Here is a 17,023-nt window from a genome sequence, read left to right on the forward strand (position 1 = left end):
CAGAATATATCTGTGTAGCCTTCACATTTGTTGTCTCCTAAACTGTCTGCTATTAAGCCTAGGCCCTAGCAAATAAGTTAGCCAATCTGAAAAAACAGAATACACTCCATATTCCCACTCCTATTATATTCACAACCTGGTTAAAAATGATCAACAAAGTGTTTCTTGGTACTACTTCATGCCCTGCAGTCAGGCCTAATTCATCTTGACTCTATACACTGAGAAACAGTAGTACAATAGCAGCTTAATGTAATCCTCAATGAGTCCCTTGCACAGGGCACTGATCATTGACAATTGTCTGCCCACCTTCCACCTGCATAGAACATGTTCAGTTTACTGTGGTGGAGAGACAGGCTAGAATAGCTGAAGCACTCTGGTAGAGCTGTGATTACAGACATCAGGCCCAAGAGAGGAGAAGAAATCTCAAGTCCATTCCCTGTTCTGTCTTCAGTGAGTATTATTAGTGAGAAAAAATGAGCATGTATGCCAGAACACAAGGTTTGCCTCATTAGCAGCAACATCCAGTGATATTTGGCTACAGGAATGATTAGCAACACTAAATGCAAGCCTATTCCAGCAAATAAGTGCCTGTAAAGTCTGCCCTTCAGAGGATATGGCCTTTATTCCCCCAATGTTTTGTACCACCTCCACACAGTTGTCGTGCGTCTTCCTTACATACAGTTAGAAAAACAAAAATGATCAGTGCTTAAAAAAAATAGTCTGATTTAAAAAGTCAAGGTTGTTTAGTATACAGAAAAAGGCTGTGGGGAAATTTAAAAGTTGTATGTGTAAAAGATAAGAAAATAAACTCTTAAATTATAGCCAAGGGGTACTTTGAAGTCAGACATCAGGAAACACAGCTTACCTGTAAGGATAGAGAAGTACTGGAATGGACTGTCTAGTGGGCTGTGAAATTCCCTTTACTGGAAGCTGGGAGAAATTATGAGATAATATCTGTCAGGCACAGCCCAGGTAGAGCTATCTGACACGGAGCAGAGGTGGGGGAGGAGGGGCACTGACCTTCTGAATACCACCATCCATCCCACCAGACAATAATTTTGTGCACATCAGCGCAAAGAGTCAGTGCCTCCGTACTTTGGTGTAGCCTTGCCTAGTGGATCCCCTGTGTGAAGATGTGAAGCTTTTTCCCCTAAAAGCCTGTATCTATAAAAGTAAAGTTAGAAAGTTATGTCTGGATTACATGCTGTAAACAAATGCACTTTTTTGTGCAGTCTTCTGAGTGCAAAAGCAACTGTGTAAAATCAGTCTAGCTCATGTTGACTTTGGTGTCTCTCAATTGAGAAGACACATCCAAATCACTTATCTTCTGCAACTGGCTCTTCTTGTCCAAGTACAGCAGGTACAGTATGAAGATAACAAGCACATTCTCAATCAACACGTATTGTTGCTAGGCATTTCCTGGCATAAATCTGTGGCTAGCTATGACATCTATTTAACTAGATACAACAAAAATCAGTAAGATGCTACAAAACAGGTGAGTGAGGATAGATGTCTGAGCAAGCTGCTTGCTTACACATACCACAGATGTTTGCAATAACATTGGTGTCTCTGCTAACACCTTAACCGTGCAGATGTTTTTCTTCGGTCTCTGTAGGAATGCCTCATTTCCATGGGACTTAATAGGTTGCAGACACTTTGGTCACACCCCATAAAATCATAAGTAAGGAGATGTTATACACATCTGAAATTGGTCTATCAGCATTACATAGTACATATATCCCTATCTGACTGAATGGCTGACTAGATAACCCCATCAGCAAGAGACAGCAACACACTCGTATTTCAGTGTAATATTCCCTTGCCTAAACTATTCCATGAATCCAGACATTGTTTTGAACAAACCATTACGACTACGCTTACCAAGCACAGGATGTGAGGAATTATATGCTTCATCTGCATGCCCTTCCTCACAGAGACACATTTTCTGAACAAAAGAAAAAGCTAGGACCCCTGCCATGGACCATTTTTTTCTTCTTGTATCATGCTATTCCCATGCCAGTGTATAGAAGGTATTTAACTTCTTCCGCATGATTTGGAACTCTTAGAAAACATCACTGCTTTCACAGAACTGATGTTTAGGATTTAATGCAGGTCATTTCCATCTGATCAAATGACCATCTGGAATCCAGTGCCTTTCATCTGAACCTTCATAATAAATTGGAGCCAATTAACCCAGTATATTTTACACAAAGAAAAATAAAGCCATTGGAGATAGTGTTCCCACAAGGCAATGTTCATGTAGCTCTTCTGGCTGTCAGGAATCTTCAACTTCCAGCCTAACTGTTCCCAAGATTTTTTAACTTAACCTGCTGGCCATGCTTCTTTTGATGCAGCCCAGGATGCAGTTGGCTTTTTGGGCTGTGAGGTCACATTTCTGGCTCATGTCCAGCTTCCCATCCACCAGTACCCCCAGGTATTTTCTGCAGGGCTGTGCTCAATCCTTTCATCCCACAGCTTGTATTGGCAGTGACCCGACACAGGTGCAAGACCTTGCGCTTGGATCTGCTGAACTTCATGAGGTTCTCCTGAGCCCACTGCTCAAGCCTGTCTAGGTCTCTCTGAATGGCATCCCTGGTGTGTCAACCACACTCCACAGCTTGGTGTCATCAGAAAACATGCTGAGAGTGAACTCAACCCCACTGTCATTGTCACTGATGAAGATATTAAAGAGTATCAGCTCCAGCACTGACTGCTGGGGGACACCACTCATCACTGATCTCCATCCAGACATTGAGCCACTGACCACCACTCTCTGGACTCAATCCTGCCACCAGTTCTTTGTCCATAAAACAGTCCATCTATCAAAATCCCCATCTTTCCAATTTGGACAGAAGGATGTTGTGCGGTACCGTGTCAAAGGCCTTACTGAAGTCCAGATAGCTGACATCAGTGGCTCTTCCCTTGTCCAATGATGCAATGAAACCATCATAAAAGGCCATTAGGTTGGTCAAACAGGATTTGCCCTTGGTGAAGCTATGCTGGTTCTCCCATATCACCTTCCTGCCTTCCATATGCCTTAGCATTACTTTTAGGAGGATCCGTTCCATGATCTTCCCCGCCGCAGAGCTGAGACTTACATGCTAGTAGATCCCCGGGTCATCCTTTTTATCATCTTTAAAAACGAGTGACCTTTTTTTCAGTCACCCAGGACTTCACCTGATTGCCATGACTTTTCAAATATCATTGAGAGTACCTTGGCAACTACATCATCTAATTCCCTGAGGACTCTGGGATGTATCTCATTGGGATCCATAGACTAGTGAATATTCAGGTTCCTCAGGTAGTCACAAACCTGACCTTCAATTACAGCGGGAAGGATGTAACTTCCCCATCCCTCTTCTACCAAACCAAACATTTGAGGGCTGCATGATGAGCAGTTATCAGACAAGACTGAGGCAAAAAATGTTAAGTACCTCAGCCTTTTCCTTGTCTATTGTCACCAGCTTGTCTGTGTTATTCACTACAGGGGGTACACCCTACTGGACTTTCCTTTTCTGATTGAGGTACCTGTGGAAGCCTTTCTTGTTCTTCTTGGCATCTCTTGCCAAGTGTAGTTCAAGTTGGGTGTTGGCTTTCCTGACTCCATCCCTACACAACCTAGCAGCTTCCTTATACTCTTCCCGCAGTTCTCCCTGTTTTCACTGTCTGTGCATTTCCTTTTCTTCTTCAGTTTGACCATCAGATCCTGCTTCAGCCATGCCAGTTTCTTGCCTTCCTTTCCTGACTTGCAGGATGGAGAGCTCATGCGCCCTGAGGAAAGCTTCCTTAAAGATGTGTCAGCTGATTATCATGCCATCATAGTCCACCTCTTTAGCCAGCACACAAAATTATCACCCCAGATTGGTATTTATTGGCCATCGGACAATTTGCAGCACTGATTTCATTGTCAAAATCATCTCTTCTAATGCTGTAAAAGCCTAAGCTCTGTTAAACAAGACAGTTAAAAAAAAAAAAGCAGCATCCTGAATTCTTAATATGAACAACAGTAAGCTAAATATTACTTCATATGCACAGTGGGATTTTTCTGGTGCATCCTGTAATACAAAGATCACCATAGTGTCTGGAATACCATCTGGAAGTCAATACTTGCCTCCTGGGAGCTGTTTAGATGAACTAAAGTTGTTCCAGAAGAGAACCAACCGCCCTTCACGTCCATACTGTATCAGGTTATAAAGATTCTAAATCAACCACGTCCAACTATATAAGTCAATTCCTAAACAGTAATGCAGTAGATTTCTCATTAAATGTAAAGCTAGGTCTACACTCCCTCCTAAGCAAGAGGAGGGAGTGCAACATCAAGGACCCTTTGAAAGTCACTACATAATCCTCCTACAAGATTTGCAAATGTGCTACTGCTTTTTATAGCTTCTGGAGTAGCATAACCTTCCTTGATTTTCTTCAAGCCTGCAGACTTGAAGTTGTTCTTCCATCCATATTTAGTAACAGTCAGAGGAACAGAGGCATACACGGAGGCATACACTCCAGCACAATTTACGTGCCACATCAAGAAACCAAACAACCACATGAAAAACAGAAATACGTAATGTTCCATCAGTTCTTACTCAGACTTCTTGCCAGGTAGTAAATGCTAAGCATGAAAAAGAACCAAACCTAAGCCTCACCCCAGTACTGATTTGAAGTCTGCTTCAGAAGTATTTAAACCTCAAGAAAGCTAACTAATGAATAGAGCAAATTAATTTAACACAACATAATCACTGAATAATTGGTATATACAGTTACATAGACTTTGAGAAGTTTATAGACTGAACAAGATAATTCAATACTAAAATTTATAAATAATTAGGAAGACTAGCAGGTGGCCAGGATATAAAGGATAAATTTTACTCAAGGTTTAAGCACTGGCTTCCAAAGAAGGTTTAATCACCCTCTGGGCAGAAATATTGGTATATAAACGAGTTTAGAAAAAAACTTGCATTGAGCAAGAATTTTATCTTCTGTGGCAAGGGGTTGGAACTTGATGATCCTTCAGGTCCCTTCCAACCCAAGCCATACTATGATTCTATGATTGTCATCAATTATACAAAGCCACAATGAACCAAACAAAACAATCTTAACTGCTTTGTCTTTGGGCAGGCTAGAACTATATCTGATTTGTATTTTCATATCCTCAGCATGGCAGATCATACGCCCTGTAATTACTGGTAGCCACAGGAAGTTCACTGTTCCTATAGCCACCCATCTGTAACTACTCCCTTTAAGTTGTTCCTCCATTTGTGACATTTCTAGCTTTTGAAGCAGCAAATTTACATCCCTGTAAAACAGCTCAACATTAACCAAAAAAGTCTGCAAAATTCCCAGGCACAAGCACAGACTCTCTGATCTTTCTAGCCTACACTGCCCTCTTTGTCTTTAGGTTCAAAATGGTCTTTTTTGCTCTGTCTTTTACAGTCCCACAGCATAACTGTGTCTTCTAGTTACTGTAATAAATTTCACTTGAGTTAGAAAAGCTCAGTTGTGCAGCTAATGAGTAGAAACTAGCACACACTCTGCCCCAACAGCTTCCCTGCCTCTGCCAGAGGGATTCCACAGGGCCCACTGAGCCATGTTCACAACACCCAGCTCTGCCACAGCCTCTTCACTCTCAGCAGGCCTGCTTCTACCAGTCAGCAACCATACAGCCCCGGGTACTAATACAAATTAATAAACCAGCTGTGCTACTCCAAGTGTTTTCCAAATAGAAAGTCACACAGAGCTGAAACATTCTCACAGCTGAAGTATCCTCTTGAAAGCACCCCATGTCCTTTCTGTCTGAAGTGGGATTCACAGCAAGCCCACTGGTTGTGATGGTATTTTAAGTTCTGCTCAGCATTTATTACAATGCAGAAGCAGAGCCACATTTGCCCTACCACACCCTCATCTCCCCCAGCTCCCAAACAGCAATGGGATTTGTATGGAAAAATACCCATCACGACCTGAACAGGTGAGTGGCTGGTGAGAAAGGGTGAATGTTATCCTGAGAACACAAGTAAACTGCCTCTAGCTTCTGCATGTAGCTAGAAGCAGCTCCTCTGCAGAAACTGCTCTGCAGCTGTAACTAAGTATCTTTGCTTCCTGTGAATGACCTTGCTCGTTCTGATACGGGATGCTTTATTGTCTCCCAGTGTGACACATCTGGCCACAGTACTAAGGGCTGGTGCAGACTGCTGGCCAGCTGCCACCAGCACCAAGGAGTTGGTACCAAGTCCCCAATAACGTGAGCACCTCTCTGTTAGACTGAAGAATAATAACTTGCTTCTGTGTACTTACTTTTGGACTTGTAAACACTAGGCAGAGGCACTGGTGCTTTTGCATAGCAGGATTGATCTGTGTTTTTTGAACACCTGAGGGTCAGTCCATCAAAAAGGCACTGTGCTTGGATCAGCCTCTCTGTTACCTAGGTCAGAAAGTGACTGACACTCTGTCACTTCAGACTGAAACAGAAATGTTGAGCGAAGGTGGCTCCTCCCCTTTCTTTGCCTTTGGGACATCTGACACTTTGCAGCTAGACGTCCTTCTCCCTTTCCCCTCCGTTTGCTACATTTGGAAAGGTCAGTGTCTGTTTATGTGTTTGCATTGACTGAGATAAAACCAGTTTGGCATGTGCAGATACACTCCAGGCAGATAAGTCAGTCTGGCTGAACACATTTTGGCCGAACTCATTTTGGCAAGCAGAGAAAGACCAAAGCACGCATCTGGTGATCAACAGTGACAGATTTAACATCAGAGCCCATTGCACATCTTCTCAAACAATGCACATTCCATCTCATAGACTTTCTAGCATAACTTTGATTTTCACCACTGGGCTTGTTCACACTTTGTCTATATAGAGTAGTTTCAGATGGACCTTGGCTTTTACTTAACCAACCAGATACGGCAGATGATACCCTATCCCTGCTTTGCCAGCAGGCTGCACAAAATGGTCTAATTACACACTTCTTAATTAGTCAGTAATCAAAGTGAGGGTACAGGTTTCACTTAACTAAATACTAAGGTTTTTTTATTTCAATTACCTCAGTGCTACAGAGACTACTTAGTATTGAAGGGAAGACACATGCTCTGAAAGATCAAAATTTGTCAGGTCTGCACATTTAGCATTTCATATCCCAGTTACAACAGGCACAATCTGACAGTTTTATAGGCTGTTCAGAAGCCAGCAACTCAGATCTCCTTTTAATTGCATTCTTAATGTCATTTCACAAGACATAACCGCCTCTACTCATTTTAACATACTGTATGTTTTCCATGATTGCAATAATATATGTTTACTACAATTTTATTTTGAATAAACATATGTAGACACAACCAAGAAGACTACTTGCATTACAGCATGCTTAGGGAGGAAAAAAAAAATAGAGAGAATAAAGAAGAAAGAAAAGTGACAGAAATAAGAAATTTCCCCAAATACTAATTAAATGCAGCACAAAAGAAGTCACACAAGTATTACTTATACAGCAGAATCAATGGGAGAAAATATAAGGGTTGCTAAAAGGCTGTCGTTATATCTGCAGGCACATTATTCCCCTGCCCAGGACATCAAGGGAAAAAAAAAAAAAAAAAAAAAAAAAATCAGGACACAGATGACATCCAATATTTCAATTTCTCCAAGAAGCAATTAATTACTGAGAAAAGAGTACTTCAGTAAGTCAGAGTGCTGGCAAAAATTACCAGAACACTTTTAACAGAGTAATATAGCACTTCCAAAGTCAACACCAAAGTTAATAATTTCATACCTTCTGGCAACAGCAGAATCCATCAAATCCTATACCCTTCACTTGAAGCGATTTGCCATTTTACACACCATTTTTGGATCTATCTTCTGGTCTAAAAATCAGTCAAAACTACCCATAGATCCTAATCATTAAGGTGTTATCAGACACAACACTCACCTAGATAACCCAGAAAAGTGTCAGAGAAAGTCTCCACATTACACTTACAAGTGAAGCAATAACACTTTCCCTACCTTTATGTTAATGACAAAATCTCAAATTTAATTATTTGAAAGACAGTGTTTTTCTTCTGTTTACAAGGTACCCAGAAGCAGTTGCTAGCTTTCACAAATTTATTTGTGATTCAAAGCCATCTCCTCTGGGTTTCTCATCAGCCATTTGAGATGATTATTCATGAGATACTCATCGCAAGCAACCATCCTTCTGTCTGACAACATTTTGCAGACACAACTTCAGAAAGAGTTTGGAGCAGGTGAGATATCATTATAGTAATTTGAACTAATTTACTAGTATCTAACATATCCAATTGCTTCAGGTGAAATACAGTACAATATTTCATTTTTTCTAATAAAAAAATAAGTTTAACTTCTGAAATTTCTTTTGAAATCTATTCTCTCTCCTTCAAAATAATAACTTGCACGGAAGAGGAAATAATTCCCCTTGATTTAAACATCCTTTTAACATTTCTGGAAGAATATGCCTTGGAAATTCGTATCAGTTCTACTCAAAATTATGCTATAAGCTTTTGACAGCAACAAAAACCTATTATTTGCAAAAACAGTTAAATACTGGAAAGAGGGATTTTTTGCCCTAATAGTAAATATAGTCTAGAATTCTGTTTTCAAATTCAGGGGAGTTAAAAAAAAAAAAAAAAACAGCAAGGGGTGCAAATTTCTTTCAGTAAATGTTTGAAATGAGCTTGCATTCTTCTAACTTAGAAGCTGATAGCTGCTAATTCACCTTCCTTTCACCTGGCTTTGAGTTGCATCCAAACTACTCCTGTGGTTATAATAAAATAATGTGGTTTATGCACTGCATCTAAAAGTTACTGAAGGGAATATATGGAAGGCGGTTTCTCCTATTTTAGACAGACAATGAAGGGTGGAAAATGCTAGTTATGCCTGCTGTCATGCCTCAGTACGATGCAACAGGACCAGAGCTACATGACTGAACCTCCAGGCTGAAGAGTCACAAGTATGCACATCACCATCATGACAGGAACAGGACTTCACATTACACAGTTTAACATCCTGAAGAATATTTGGACCACAGTGGGGAGGAACACATTTGGAAGACACTCATGGCTTTTGGTAGTCAACCTGAGACATCAGAGCCTGGATGATCAGAGGTTTATCCACCCACGATACTGATTCTGCTTGCGATACAGCCTTCTGCATCCCTGATCCTTCAGTGCCTCAGCTATGTACCAAAATTACCATCCTTACATGGCTAATACTGAAAATTCATGCCTACATGAAATGATTGAGAAAACTGGTAGGCACACAATAAGAATAACCTCCCTTTGTTAATATTAAACACAGACCTACAGTAATATGCAGCCTCTATGCTTTTTGTTTCCTTAAACTGCCAAATAATGCCATAGAACACAGCAAGCAATACAGTGAAGCTGTTGTCAAGAAATGTCTGCCTTCAATTGAATTCACATCATATAATCCAACAGCTGCAGGCAACGCCACCATAATACATTTTGGGAGATCAGATGTAGAAGAGGTGTCCACCCTCACTGCACCCTATGCTCTGTGATCAGCCATATCTTACACCCCTTTCCTCTCACCGTGGGGCACTATGAGCAATTAGCATTTTCTCTCCAGCACAGGAAAGTTGCTGCAGTCTGTGTAATGTTTCTGTGTTTGTTTGTTTTAAAGAAAGAAAACTACTTCTGCTCCAGAAATCAGTAGAAAAAAAAATGACACAGAGGAAGAGGAAGCACAAGTACAATTACAATCAAATAACATGGGGATAGAAAAAAGCTAGCAACGGAGCTGATAAAAAAAACATAAAAACATTTGAAATATTGCATTCTGAAAATGATAAAATGATATATTGTAACACTACCAAAACCTTTTAGCCTTTTCACTTCAAAGAAAATATGAAAAAACCACTGAACCGATACCAAGTTTATATTCCAATGAAATAGCATTTTTTAGAGGAAAAGCAATCCATCAGAAAATGTTGAACCAGCTGTAAGAACTTTATCTGCACGGATTACTCAGGTGAAAAACAGTCTATTTTGTACTGTTCACTTTCAAAAGTAAACAACACTTTGCATATTAAGTTCTGACATACTCATTGTTCTGTAAGTCTCCACTGATGCATAGTCAGCTTATTCTGTTCCATCAAACAGAACATTTCCTATTTAGTTTTGTGTTACTTCATCCTGTAAGTTAATAACTAGTTAAGCACTGAGAAATCTTCTGCAAGCACAGAAAGGCTTAAACTCAGCAGAATGATGGGGGTGGAGTCTCTTTCCTCTTATTTTGGAGGAAATATTTTTTTGATGAAATCATCTTAGCTGTGGCCCTTTACACTCCTGTTACATCCCCTGAGCATTTCAGAATATTACCCACATTTTGTACGTGTTTTAAGCTTCTGAATACATTTGAAAGGAATCTCCAGTCTTCAAAATCACAAAAATTGCTTGCCTGTTGCTAGTCAGCTAACAGAAATCATTCTTCGAAGTAGAGGCATGAAAAAACAGTCTGGTATTTTTCTTGAAACAAAGAGGGACGTAGAAAAAAAAACTTCATTTAAGAATTTGCTGCAAATCAATTTTCATAAGCTTTTAAGCTTATTTGGAAATCATCTGATAAAGGTTTACAAAAGTCCTGCAGGCAGAATACATTGGAATAACACATCAAGTTATGGGGAAGAGCACCCGCAAGAAAAGGACAAGCAGCAAATAGCATTTCTAGAAATCAGCTGCCTGACAATTCATAAAAATGCTGTTCTTTTAAAATTAATTCTATAGCTGCTTCCTAGCACTGCTTTGGAGCTGGAGCATCACAATGGTCCAGCTTTCCCACCAGCAACCCAGCAGTACCGTGACAGCCTCCGTGCAGCCCATTGGGCAGGTTCAAGGCAGTCAGAGACCCTCAAGTCTCAACTCACACTGATCCTCAGTTTTTATCTCTTCAGGCCTCCCCAGAGCCATTACTCTCAATTTGGCTAACTCAAAACCTTAAGGGACAGGGCGTGGGAGCCTGGAAACTGCTGGACTTCCTGAGATCGTTACTCCTCTCTACCCACAACTTACCTCTCTGAAAAAGCCCATCCAGTGCTCTGTAATTTTCTGTGGAAGGATGTGTCTGAGTTTAATCCCGACAAAACCAAATGTGAAATCTCAAATCCAGCACAAAACACAATGACCTCTCTATACCAGCCCAGACAAGGGCTTTCTGAACACTGAAAACCTTATACATATTTTAAGTGGCTGCTGACAACATCTGCAAGGTATAAAATTTACTGCTCTACCAAGGATTTTAGCTTTCTCCAAGAAACAGAGCAATGCTGTAGCAAGAAATCATTAACACACATTAAAAAAAAGATTTACAGCTGCTACTCTGGGACCCACTATAAACCTTCTACAAGTCTCAAAAGCAGGGAGAGAAATCCAGCAGAACTGCTCCTTTCTACCCATACCACAGGGAAAGCACCCTCCACGCATCAGACATCTACTTGTTTATTCAGCTTGCAGGGACCAACAACTGTGGAACAGACCTAAGGAATGTTGAGTGCATGGAGGTAGATGTCCATTACAAAAAGCACAGTGCAGTGATATGAAAGTGGTAGCGACCTGAATAAGACACAGCAGAACACTGTTCCTCTGTTTAACACAAGAAGTGGCAGCTCTGATCACCTTTCCCTATGTCTTAGCCCTTCCTCACTCTTTTACCTCTAATCTAAACTAATTCAAAGCCATAATTCTTTTGTTGAGAACTGAAAACTGTTAAAAAATAAACAAAACTACTTTTTGATGTTTATTTGCAGCATCAGTTTAACAAGCCAAAACTCTGCTACACATATAAATGAAACAGTAACAAAAGGAAAACCTTGTGTGAATGACTCATCAACTGCAAGACTTAAAAAAATACCTATACCTTTAATCTAAGAAATTAAAATAACATCTAACCCAATCAATATGTCAAGATGTTAGGCTTTCTTTAAACCCATAGCCACAAAAACCATATCTCCTCCCACATTCCAGGCCAATATCATAAACTAATTTAACATTAGTTAATATATAAATAAAAATACAAGCAACTTGCTGAACAACAATTTCCAGTATTCAAAGCACAACAAGAGTCAGCCAAGTCACGTCAGCTTCTGTTATTGTTGCCTACACTGTTTGCCACCAATAAACGCCATTAATTTGGAAGTGACTTGGATACCTTCACACAAGCTGTCTCCATATCCTAGCTAGACTGATCTATAGGGGAGCAAGCCTAGATGGGAAACTGAAAGGTAAACAGAGTTACTCCAAATAATCAGCATCATAGCAATTGAAATGAAAATTTAGGTCTGCACATCTCTCTCCTTTTACATTTAAGCCAGATAAACTCAGCCAGCCTATGTGGCAGCAAATCCACTGACATCAGTGGAACCAATCTAATCTGAACTTGGATCCAAATGCAGGCCAGAAGCTGCCCTTTCAAACAGCTTAAGAAAAAAAATAGAATACATATGCCAATGACTCTGACAGATGTCTATGTGTTATAGGAGAATCCTCAGGATTCAACTTGTGAGCCCCACAGCCCTGCCAACTCACACAGCATCAGCACCAGTCTTATCAGATTTGATGATTCATTTATAGTGCCAGCTTCTTGGGCACACAGTTATGCAAGGACCTTCAGTCCATGATGAACTGAGGGAAGTTTCTGCCTGTCACAGTTTGAAATCCCAGTTCAGGAGTGTGATCACTGTTAGAAATACAGAAATCACACTCTAAAAATATCCAGAACTTATCACCATTTTCAAAACCAAGACAGGTGGTCCTATTTCATTACTTGTGTATATCTGCACAACTGGAAAGTGACCAAGGAAATATTAATACACATACTGCTATTTTGCAATTTTCAGAATGCAGAAGTAAAAAAGTTGTTTTCAATTTAGAAATGAAGGTATTTATTGACTAACATTTAGCTAACTTATATTCATTTGTACCATATTACCATTTAGTATATTAACATATCAATACTGAAAGAAGAAAAAAATGTTACTAACCTGTGGGAATAGCGAGTAAGTTGTATTGTCAATGGTGAAAGAATACAAAAATTCCCCATCAAACCAGAGGTTCTTTCCCATTGGGGAGTTCTGTTTTGTCATCGCAAAGAGCTGCCCAGGGTCGCAGCAATCTTCCAGCAGCTTCCTAGAAAAGGCAACAAAAAGAAAGAGATGCATGAGTTATAGCTCTGGCAGCCATCTCTAAAGCCCATTTTTAACTGATGGCCCAAGCACCCGAGTGACCCACAGCTCCTGAGTGCTAGAGAGCAAGCCATTTGTTTTCCCAGCAGTATCATGTGGTGCAGGTGACCATGCTGCGCATCAGATAACAGATACTAACAGAACTCAGAAAGCTAGCAGACCTAGAAATTCAAATTCTAACTTAGCAACTTCCTAATTATTTTTTTTAGTTTTTACCTAAAGAAGAGCCAGCAACTCTGATTATTATTTTTTTTTTTTAGAAAATTTTAGAAGTAGATAGTTAAAAGTTAACCTTCCATTCATTCTTGAATGGCAAAGAAATAATAATAAAAAAAAAGATTTAGCAGAAAGCAGTCCGTTCTTTTCAATCACTTCTAATTAATAAAAAAAACAGGTTCTCCAGCACACACAGCACTCAGAGAAGCACCTTTGAAAACCAAATCTCAGAACCCAAACTCAGCTGTGAACAGTGGGCCTTATATAAAACCCCATAGTTACATAACTTGAGAATGGAAAAATTTACCATCTCTGTTCAGTTATTAAGTATCCTTGTGCTACTTTCACAGCAGTGTTAGAGCTTGCCTGGAGTGCCCGCATGAAGTCCAACTTGAGTCATCTCAGTTTGCTATCTATATATAGCATATATATATATAGCATATATATATATATATATATATATATATATATATATATATATACATACATATATATATATATATACAGCGAATATTACACTTCTCCTTTCCTCATCCAAACTGTATATCCTCTTACACTTCCAGTTCCCTAAAATAGCCATTACAGAGCTTGAGCAGCAATTTGAGAGATGGTGAGATGGCTGAAGGTTGTACTTGAGCAAAAATTCTGTACCGTTGCAAGCTCAGCAATTAATATCTTAACAGATAGGTGAAAAGCTCCTGACATCTGCAGAGCAGGAATATCTTAAAGCCAACATGAGAGAAGCTTGCTAAAGGAAAGGTGGTGCTCATATTAGTTTGCATCGGTAATAGTTAAGATGCAAAAATACACATTGCACAATTATGTCATTACGGTATATTAATATAATCATCATCAATACAAGTTATAATAATACAATATAATAATACAAGTTATAATAATTTATTGTTTATTTTATAGAGGAATTAAAGAGACTAAAGTCATTCCTGAGGGCTGCATGAAAGCTGCAGGTGGCAAGCAGAAAAATATCACTTATCAGTGTCTCTCTAAATATTTGACTTAGTGCTCTCCTCTGTGAAAGAGGAGATTTTATTCCAAAACAAGAAGTCAGCCACATAAATGTCTCTGCTTTTTATTTTTTTTAAAGAATTTTCCAGAAGTTTCACAGCTACTTTTCTTCTCTAGAAAATGAAAAGTAAAAAACAGTATTTTCTCCTGAAATGGATTTCTGTTGTAAGTTAATACTTCCTTCTAACTGGGTGAATATTATTTTACATACATATTCCAGCTGAAAATCTGGTGAAAGCTGTAGATTTTTGATCTTTGCAGGGCAGGAATCAGTTTGAAAAGATTGTGTGACCAGCAGCAGTCTATGGAAATTGCTACTATTCATCAACTTTCTCCTCTTGAGAAGTTTAGTGATTTGCTTTTGTAGCTTCCCATTACAGCTCTATCCCCAGCAAAGGGCCACCTTTTGCTGGTATACAGCAGCCAGCTTCTAGAACAAGATCTGAGGAAGCTCTTGCATGTAACAAGCTGATCAGCCCACCCTCAGCCAAAGAATCTGACACTTTTTACAAAGACTCCACCAGAATCTTATGTCAGGCTGTTTTGTGGCTCAAAATGTTAACTATTTATTCCACCGAGCACAAGGCACTACCACATGCCTAGACCTTACCTACCAATGGTAGAGGGCTCATGACTCCAGAGCACCCTACTGCTCACAATGCTGTGAGCACAGACATGTTACCACGTGTTTTCCCTGTATGCACCCAAATTCCTCTCCATATCGACCAGTAATGGATAAGTCAAGCTTAAATTAGCAGTGACCTCCAGTTAACGATAGACAAAACTGTTTCTGGAGCTTAGACCACACATTGCAGAGCCGTCTTGTCCTCTGCCGAGCAGTGCGTCAGCCAGAGTGGCAACCACCATTCCCAGAAACACCATCAAGACACCTGCATCCAGGGAGGTTTCCCATCATCCTGCTCCACCATGGAAATGGAAACCAAGCTGAAGGCAATTTGAAATTTCTCACCAAACATCCTTTGCAGAGCAGTTTAACGCAGGCATTATAGAGTACTATTCCAAATAAATTTGAGCATGGAGATTTTACTTGGCTTTCTTCAAGCTTCAGTTTGCAACCTTTGGAAATTCTATTCCACTCCAACTCTCACTGCAGCTTTTTGAGAAAGCTGAGAGTAATCCAAGATCAGCTGGAGCCTCTAAGTACAACTGTATGGCAAAACTATAGTTTCCAATCAAAACTTGCAACTCTATCTTCACTGAAAATCTGTTTTGAGCAAGAAACAAAAAAAACAAAAAAAGGATAACTTGATGAAAAAGTATCAAGAGATTGCTTCAGATTAATGAATCTTTCCTTATCTGGGGTAAAGGGATGAGCTGAGCAACAGCTTCTCATTCAATTCTTCTCTTCACAGTCTAACTAGATATATAATATATACCTACTCTTCCTTCTCCCCAGAACTGCATTCTTCCAGTTGCCAGCAAGTCCCTTAGTTAATAAACTATTATGAAAAGCAGTAGGTGTCTTCTGGAAGGTTAGAGATAGCCAGAACACTAGTTCAAGTATTATCCACCTGCATGTATTAACACAAAAAATCTTGTGCACACAGACATGCTTTCTGTCACAAAAGAATAATTGTAATGGTCTTACATTATTCAGTTTCTCTTTCTGATTCAAATTCAAAAATTATAAGGTAAGAGAGGCTCCACAAAAAATATGCATTAAAAAGGAAAAAGGTATTCAAAGGGGAACTAAAGCAGGGCACTTAGCAGGATGATGGAGTCAGAACAGATTTGCCAAACTTGATTAAAACGTACAGCTAAAATGTTATGGCAGATTTTGCAAAACTGAAGCGGCTTTTAACCAAGGATTTCAATTCACCGCAAGCATCAGTTTGCTTGCAGGACATGCATTATGTACCTTTGATTCAAAGTTATCTCCAATTCAGAAGACAAATTAAACGACTTGAATATTGCTATTTAAAAGGCACGCAGGCACTCAGATCTGAGAGCACTTAAGGGATAAATCCCACTTGTGAGAGAAGCAGGATAAAAGTTACTTCACGTCTCTCACTGCAGACATCCATGACTTGGGCCTGATCAGCACCAACAAGGCCATTAGCCCAGAGCAAGCACTGAAGTGGCCCCACAGATCAACTCAAACAGCAGCTGCTGCTCCGGGCAGGAGCCCAACAGTGATTTTGAGATGTTATTCACATCCTCACAGTGCATTTTGTTGAGGTTAGATCAGCAGACACTGCGCGCTGAAAAAAAGAGGAACAAAATCCCCATCCCAAGAATCCTGCACCCAGACAACACAATCTTCATGGGATTTACAGCATACCAGCTCTCGTCTGATCCTACAAAGAGCCTGTAGCACATGGACAGCATCACCAACATGTGGTAACTGGGGTCAATCAGGAGACCTGCTTCAAAAGCCTGCCTCTCACCAAAGGGCTAATACGCACATACACATACTCTTCTCCACCTAGAAGGGGAGAAGCCAGATCTCTTTGGTAAGTCTAAACCAAAACTTGCATGCATAGCCAGTGAAAAGGTTTACATAAAAAAATAAACCATCAGTTCTGGACTTAAAACTAGTGAACTTTTCAGTTCAGTTTCAAATTGCAGCC

The 17,023-nt window shown here is 39.8% G+C and overlaps 1 protein-coding gene across 1 annotated transcript in view; it reads right to left on the reverse strand.

Annotated features, from left to right (window-relative positions):
- ST8SIA1 (ST8 alpha-N-acetyl-neuraminide alpha-2,8-sialyltransferase 1) overlaps window positions 1-17,023 on the reverse strand; it is a gene marked incomplete at both ends in the record, with an annotated part of 114,768 nt that overhangs the window by 73,295 nt on the left and 24,450 nt on the right. Inside the window, one exon of the mRNA XM_079547766.1 lies at window positions 12,990-13,134. Within this exon, the coding sequence (XP_079403892.1) occupies window positions 12,990-13,134 (145 nt within the window). The remainder of the gene's footprint in view (window positions 1-12,989; window positions 13,135-17,023) is intronic.

The sequence above is a fragment of the Tetrao urogallus genome (assembly GCF_951394365.1).
Source record: "Tetrao urogallus genome assembly, chromosome: 1".
Taxonomy (NCBI): domain Eukaryota; kingdom Metazoa; phylum Chordata; class Aves; order Galliformes; family Phasianidae; genus Tetrao; species Tetrao urogallus.